Genomic DNA, 8,293 nt, shown 5'->3' on the forward strand with positions numbered 1-8,293 from the left:
AAATCACTAGCTCCAAACTGGAAAAGCGGCATAACCAAAGTGAACACATTTCATTCTGTGTCTACAAAACAAAACATTACATCAACTTTATTGTCAAAGCCAAGATTCAAAAACCTCTTGTGACATTTGGGTGGTTTCCATCTTTTGGATATTATGAATGGGATGGGTCGAATTGTCTCTCTCCCCTTTCCCCACAAACTCATATGTTGACGTCCTGGCCTGTGGTACCTCAAACGTCACCTTATTCAGAAATGGGGTTGTTGCAGATGTAACTAGTTAAGATGAGGTCATATTGGAATAGTGTGGGCCCCTCCCCCCTCGGGAACCCAGGAGTTTGGGAACCCCCAGGCTAGTAGGTCCTGGTTTCTGCACATCAAAATTCTCAAATTCTCCCATAAAGTCTATAAAGAACATATATTTTCAGATGAGGAACCAGGCTGATATGCTTGAAAAATATACACACAATCGTAGTACGGAATCGGTAGCACCAAGATTCGAAACTTCATGTCATTTCGGAACTGCACTGCCCTTTATAGCAGCGCGAGTGTGACGTCATTCGGACGGCGCGTAGGCCCCGCCCCAATCCCCGCCCCTAGACCACAGCCACGCCCCTGCCGCCTGAAACTACCATTCCCAGCTCTAGCAGCGCTCAGGGCCCATTCCTATAGGTCCCGCCCTGTAAGCCCCGCCCCCATGCCCCACCCCGCCCCGCCCCTTTCCGGAAGTCAGCAGTCCCAGCCGGGCTTGCCCTTCCCCACGTGGGTCCCGGGCTGCGCGCTCCTTGGAGCGACTTGGGGCGGCGGGTCTACGGGTCTGCGGGCGGCTCCGCGCTGGACCCGCGCTCCGGCCCGGCATGAACCGCTACCTCCTGCCGCTGTCCGTGCTGGGCACGGTGGCGGGTGGCGCCGTGCTGCTCAGGTGAGTATGTGCCGGCCCCGCGGGCGCGGTGATGGCGGGCCGGTCTGCAGCGGCGAGGGAGGGGAGGTGGGGTGGAGATCAACAGCTCCTTGCCCACCCGGGAGTCCTCCAGCTCACCCACCGGCGGTGCTCCCAGAGAATGCGGGGCAAACCGAGGTCCGGGAGGGCAGGTCACGGCCCAAGGTCACCCGGAGGAAGAGGCGGACCCGGCTCTTGTAAACATTTTGATCTAGTTACCTCCGGACTTTTCATTGTTTAATTCATTCCTTCCGCAAATGTCTCTTGAGCAGTTCCCATATGTCATGTGCTGGCCCAGTGCAAGGGAAACGTAGGCCGTCCACGCTCTCCTTACGCGAAATTAGAGAAACAAATAGAATTGCCCAGTTCAGTAAACGAAAAAATCGTATTGCATGGGATCTATACATAGTTCTTTCTTGTGTTTCCTAGGCTAATTCACTTAAAAAAGCAAAAAAACCGGCTACCAAATATTCTACAGCAGCGCTGTTCAGCAGAACGCTCTGTGATGATGGAAGTGTTTTGTTTTTGTGCTGCCCATGAGAGCGTCACATGTGGCTGTTGACGCTTAAAGTATGACTATATTGTGCCTACAGTTAACCGTGTTGTATTGTATTGTACACTTAAAAACTTGTTGAGAGGGTAGTGTACTCATGTTAAGTGTTCTTACCTCTATTAAGAAAAAAAGATTAGCAATGTGTAGTTTTATTACAGTTACACAAGGGAAGAGATTGATTGGCTGGGAGATAGGCCAGAAAGTAATTGGAATGTTGAAATAGTTTTTTTTTTTAAGGGGATGAAGGATAGACTGTAAATCTCTTTGAATAGTTACCTCTGGTTTTATTTACCTGCTCTGTGATGAGTCTTCCTTTCGAACTTGTTCCTTCTGATCTGATTCAGTCTTTTCTGTTTAGTTGGCTGGCTCCTTGTTATTTATAATTCATTAAACTCCTGCTTTGTAAATATTAACTACTTTTTAAAAAAAATTTATTGAGGTCACATTAGTTTATAACATTGTGAATATTCAGGTGTACATCATTATATTTCAGCTTCTGGATGGACTGCATCGTGTTCACCACCACAAGTATGGTTTCCATCCGTCACCATACATATGCACCCCTTTACCCCTTTCACCCTCCCCACCCCCCTCTGGTGACCACCAATCTGTTCTCCTTATTCACGTGTTTGTTTATCTTCCACATATGAGTGAAATCACATGGTATTTGTTTTTCTTTGGCTTATTTCACTTAGCATAATACCCTCAAGATCCATCCATGTCGTCGCAAATGGCATGATTTTGTCTTTTTTTTATGGCTGAGTTTAACTACCTTTTTTTGAAAACTGTCAAAGATAGAAATAACTCTTCCTTATAATAAAATTCATCAACTGCTGTTTTATTTTATTCCTACTGTTGTCTTTCAGTTCTGAAAAAGCTAAAACAAAAATAAAGTGTCAGCATGGGAAAAATGAAAGATAACTGAATGCCCTGGGTGAAAAAAGTGTGGCTGTTTATTTTTAATTTAAATTAAAAATTAGCCTCGGGTGGCTGGCAGCTACGGTGCCGTACTTCTCTCTGTACGCCCTTCTCGTGTGCGGAGATGGCATTGTTTATTTGGGCAGTCCCCTTTGGGTGACATTCGGTTGTTTCCAGCGGGTAGTCTCTGTGGAATATGGGTTTAGTGGCAGAAAAATGGCCGCCCAAGAATGTGCACGTGCTAATGCTCAGAACCTGTGAATATGATCCTTACCGCACGAGGCTGACTTTGCACATGTCACTGAGTTAAGGACCTTGAGAGAGGGAGACTATCCTGGGTTATCCAGGTGGGCCCAATGTCAACAAGGTCCTTATAAGAGGGAGGCAGAGGGATCAGAGCCAGAGACTTGAAGATGCTACATTGCTGACTTTGAAGATGGAGGGAGGGACCGTGAGCCAAGGGATGCGGGCGGCCCCTGGAAGCTGGAAAAGGCTCAGGTGTGGCTTGTCCCCTGGAGCCCCCAGAAGGAACACAGGCCTGCAGACACCTTGGTTTTAGCTCGGGAAGACCCATTTGGGACTCTGACCTGCAGAACTGTAGGATGTTACATCTGTATGGTTTTAACCCACCGAGCTGGTGGCAGTTTGTTCCAGCGGCCGCAGGAAACTAATACAATGGATCTCTGTAAAATAATAACTGTCACGTCGTGGAGGCTCCCCCTTGTGAAGCCATGCTCAGTCCTTTACCTGTAACCCGACAACGGCCCCGTGGAGTTAGGAGATGTTGTTTCTGCCATTTGGTTGCAGGAACACAACCTCAGAGGGGTCATTTGCCTGAGATCATAACAATCAGGGGCACGTGGGGCGAGGGTGCACAGACGGACAGAACTGACTATGCTGTTCCTCACCTCCAGGGACTATGTCGCTGGCGGGGCCTGTCCCAGCAAGGCCACCATTCATGGGAAGACCGTCATTGTGACGGGTGCCAACACGGGCATCGGGAAGCAGACCGCCTTGGAGCTGGCCAAGAGAGGTGACGTCCTGGTGGGCACCTGCCTTCTCTGCCCGAGGCTGGGGGGCGCGAGGTCTGGCCGGGGAGGGTTTGGTTTCCTGGGGAATGTTAAGCTCCTCTGGGTCATCTGGTTGCAAGTGGCAGAAACCAAACTCACACCAGCTTAAGCCAAGAAGGCTCATGTTCCTGCAAGAGGCAAGGGAGGGTTTGGGGCGTCAGAGGAGGCCGTGGACGCTCAGCAGTTTTGGTTTTGGTTTTTCTCTTTGCCTTGGCCTCGCTCTTTCCTACTCCAGTTGGATGCAGTCCTAATGGCTGGGTCGGGACCTGGGTCAGAGGTCAGGGGTCAAGACCTGGCTGCAGGTTCTTCTGGGCTTACTGGTCAGGGCATCTTGTAGAATGCCCTTCAGTTGGGTTTGTAAGCCGTTTTTGCATGGTTGGACTGGGGTTATGGGGGAGGTCCACGGAGAATGCCCTCCTCAGCACAGGCAGGTCTCTTTCACTGTTGGAATCAGTGGGGTTTCCTGTGGGGTCAGGCACCAGAATGGGAGGAGTCACGGTCTTTGGTTTGCACACCTGGAAGACCAGAGCTGCCATTGGCTGGGGTGAGAAGGCTGCACCGGGCAGGGGTGAGGCTGAGGGGCGATGGGAAACTTTCTTTGGGCTTGTTGAGTTGGGGTTGCCAGGGGAGTGGGTCCTTGATGGACCAGGCCTGCGCTGCCTGTCCACTCCTGAGGTCAGACGGTGGGGGTCGTGATGGGCAGCCCCCACCCTCGACCACATGGGGTTTCTCCAAGGGAGGGACACGTGCTCCTCCCAGGAAGAGGTGAGAAGGGAAATTGGACAGACACGCCCATTGCTGTCCTGAGGGCCCGGCTGCCACCAGAAGGACGAACAGATTCATGGGGTCCCATGAGTTCTGTTCTGGACTCTGTGAGGGGGCACTGGGGTGTGTCAGAGGCAGCAGGGTCCAGCTGTGGGTGGGATAAGCCTCAGAGATCCACACGGTCAACATCGTTGCCCCTTGATTCCTGTTGTCATTTTTCTAATTAAAAAAAATTTTTTTTTCTACAGCTGTATTGAGATTTAATTCACACATTACACAGTTCACCCATTTAAAGTGTAGAATTCAGTGATTTTTAGTATATTCACAGAGTTGGGCAACTATCACCACTGTCCATTTCAGAACATTTTCATCACCCCTGAAATGAAACGTCACTCCCCTTAGCCATCACCCCCTAATTCCTCATCCCCACCCTTCCTGGGAAATCACTAATCTACCTAATATAGATTTGTCTTTTCTGGACATTTTGTATAAATGGAATCATACACTATGTGTCCTTTTATGTCTGGCTTCTTTCACTCAGCATGTCTTTGAGGTTCATCTGTGATGTAGTGTGTATCAGGGCTTCATTCCTTTTCACGGCTGAGTAATATTCCATGGTATGGATTGACCATGTTTTCTTTGTTCCTTCATCTGTTGATGGTCACTTGGGTCGTTTCTGCCTATTGGCTGGCGTGAGTAGTGCTGCTGTGTACATGTGTGTACACACCTTTGTGCGGCTTTTTTATTTTCATTTGTCTTGGGTGTACGTACTTGAATTTTCTTTTCTTAATTTTATTTTCTGTCCTTGGCTTCCAGGAGGCAATGTCATTCTGGCCTGTCGAGACATGGAGAAGTGTGAGGCGGCAGCAAAGGAAATTCGCGGGGAGACCCTTAATCACCGTGTCAATGCAAGGCACCTGGACCTGGCCTCCCTCAGGTCCGTCCGAGAGTTCGCCACGAAGATCCTTGCAGGTAGGAGGGAGGACGCCGGCGTTGTTCGGGGAGGTCTTGGGTGGCCAGGCTTTGAGGAGCAAATTAAACCAGGCAGGTCCTCGAGTGGGGTGTTGGCAGACTGTGGCCCCCGGGCCGGTCTGGTCACCCCCTGTTCTTGTACAGCCCGGGGTGAAGATTTTACTTTTTTATAGTTTTTCACATTTACATATTTTACATTTTTAAATGGCTGAGAAAAAGCAAAAGAATAATATTTTGCGACACATGAACATTAAATGGAAGGCAAATTGCAGTTTGGATAAATAAAGCTTCATCGGTGCACACACAGTCGCGCCCGTTGGTTTATGGGCTGTCTGTGGCTTTAGTCCCACGACGGCAGAGTTGGGTAGAGACAGACGGTCTCGATCTGGTCATTTACAGAAACAGTGCTGGCTCCTGCTCCGTGGGAAAGCTAATTCCCCCTGCGTTTGCTTGGATCCTACAGGAAGCAGAGGCAGATGGGGTTAGATGTGCAGGAAGGTGGAGGAGAGGGGTGGGACCCTGATTCATCCCATTTCCCGGGCTTCCTGCTCTCTCTGGGGTGATGCTGGGGATGCAGAGATGACTCAGACTCAGGCTCTGCTTCCAGGGCTCGCCCGGTCCTGTGGGGACACGCCGTGACAAGACGTGCATTAGTGGGGGACCCAGAGTCACGGCGCAGAGTGCCCGGAGGGCTGTCTTTTTACAAATCCAGGCATCAGGCTGGCGTTCTTCTGTGCTTCTGTCACCCTGGCTAATGACTCCCTCTTTTTGTTTCCCACTGGGTGTTCTCAGAACTGTTCATGTATTTATTTTTCGGGGGAAATGACATTTACAGGATTAAGCATTCAGAAAGTACAAACGAGGATACAGCAAAATGCACACCCCTCGCTGTCTGGGTGCCTTCCTCAGATGCGTCCCTGTGCCACCTCTTGTATGTCCGTTTGGAGACGGTTTATGCATTTATAAAGCACGTGGGCGTCTATACCTCCCCTGGGCTGTTTTATACACACCGGAGCCTGCTGTGTTGCCCGGTGCTTGTCTCCCCCGGTCTCTCGTGGCGCCGTTGCAGGCGCGGCTTCCTCGTTCCTCTCCTGTGGCCACATGGTGTTCCACGCGTGACCACGCCAGGCCTTTCTGAATGGCAGTTCGCTCACCTCCAGCCTTTCGCTGCTACAAGCAGTGCTGCTGTGATCATCCTTCTACATGTTCTTTCTCACACGCAGGAGGCTCTTTGCAGATCTCTGCGACAGCTTCTTCTCTCCACCCAACATGGTGTTAAATGAAAGCGGGAAAGCCAGCCCGGAGACAGAGCAGCCGCTGCTAGGAAGAGTGAATAAATAATCATTTATTGAGGGTCTTTTTTTTACCCTCATGCAAAGACATACATGTTCATTTTGGAAAATCTATAAACTACTGAACAGTGTAAAGAAGAAAGAGCTGAACACCTTTGATGCCACACCAACCCCAAGGGAATCACTGTTAGCCTTTTTTTCCTACGTCATGAAGCCTTCATCTTGAAAAGATAGCTACTATTCTTTATTTTAACAATACAAATTAATAATATGCAGGAAGATTAGCTTTGAATATATCTGTTTTTTTTTTTTTTTTTTTTTTGGTGAAGAAGATTGGCCCTGAGCTAACATCTGTTGCCAATCTTCCTCTTTTTTTTCTTTCTCCCCAAAGCCCCAGTACATCATTGTATATCCTAGTTGTAAGTCCTTCTTGTTGTCCTATGTGGGATGCCATCACAGCATGGCTTCATGAGCAGTGTGTAGATCCACTCCCAGGATCTGAAATGGCGAACCCTGGGCTGCCGAAGTGGAGTGCATGAACTTAACCACTCGGCCACCGAACTGGGCCCATATCTGTTTATTTTTGTTATTTTGATAATTCACCCAACTGTGATACCTATATGTCCTGAGACTCTGTGCTAAGCACCAGGGAGACGCAGGGGAAGGACGCAGCCTGTGTAATGGTTGACTAAGATGACCCAAGAAGGAGAATTCGGGTGGATCCTGATAGCGAAATATCTACAGAGCAGCTCCAGGTCAAACACACGATTACAGATCTGGATCTGCAGAACTAGGCTCAAAGTCTCGATTTCTCCCATAGTGCTGTCTTCGCTTAATTACTGTGTATGATCTGTACAGTCATAGGTACACTATACGTAGACTATATATACAAATATACTATATATAATGTATGTGCGTATTATTTTCTCTAGCTTTATTAAAATTTAACAAATAGAATTATAATATGTTTAAAGTGTACAATGTGATGATGTGATGTATGGATACATTGTGAAAGGTGGAATCACTGTTAAGCTTTTGACAGATTTCCTTCCAGCCTTTTTCCTACCACACTTGTGTGCGTGTGTGTGTGTGTAGTTATATATTTTTTTACAAAACTAGGACCACACCTGTATACTTTTCTGTTCTCTTACATCCTTAAATAGACTTGAGAACACATTTTTAAAGGCCGCTGTGAATGCTGGGGTGTAAGTGGCCCATTGTTTGTCAAATCTCCTGCTGTTAGGCATTTAGGTTATTGCCAATTTTCCCTGATAAATCAGGCTGTAGGAAATAATTAAATAAAAAAAAAAATAAAGGCTGTAGGGAACATCCTTGCTGACCCTCTCTGCTTCATGTCCTCTGGACTGACATTAGAATGGGCTTGGCAGACTTTCTTGTCTAGTGTTGATGTGCCCCACTCTGTAAATACTCGAGTATTCAGTTAATAGGTCAGTAAAGGGAAATTGGTGGGGTCTCTGAGACCTCCCGATTGGGAGCTGGGGACGTGGAGATGAGTCAAAGCTGTTTTAGAGGTGCTCACAGAGTGGTAGGGGAGGCAGGTGCAGGTGCTCATTCATCCCTCCATCCATTCATCCATCCAGCCATTCATTCATCCATCCATCCACTCATTGATCCATCCATCCATCCGTCCATCCATTTCATCCATCCATTTGTCCATCCATCCGTCCATCCATCCATCCTTCCATCCATCCATTTATCCATCCATCCATCCATCCGTCTATCCATTTCATTCATCCATCCATCCATCCATTTATCCATCCATCCAT

The 8,293-nt window shown here is 48.3% G+C and overlaps 1 protein-coding gene across 1 annotated transcript in view; it reads left to right on the forward strand.

Moving 5' to 3' along the window:
- The first annotated feature begins 742 nt into the window (after positions 1 to 742).
- RDH13 (retinol dehydrogenase 13) overlaps positions 743 to 8,293 on the forward strand; it is a 15,107-nt gene continuing 7,556 nt past the window's right edge. The window contains exons 1-3 of the mRNA XM_046684172.1: positions 743 to 918; positions 3,322 to 3,440; positions 5,059 to 5,214. Coding sequence (XP_046540128.1) covers positions 854 to 918; positions 3,322 to 3,440; positions 5,059 to 5,214 — 340 coding nt within the window. The 5' untranslated portion in view covers positions 743 to 853. The remainder of the gene's footprint in view (positions 919 to 3,321; positions 3,441 to 5,058; positions 5,215 to 8,293) is intronic.

The sequence above is a fragment of the Equus quagga genome, chromosome 13 (assembly GCF_021613505.1).
Source record: "Equus quagga isolate Etosha38 chromosome 13, UCLA_HA_Equagga_1.0, whole genome shotgun sequence".
In the NCBI taxonomy this organism is placed as follows: domain Eukaryota; kingdom Metazoa; phylum Chordata; class Mammalia; order Perissodactyla; family Equidae; genus Equus; species Equus quagga.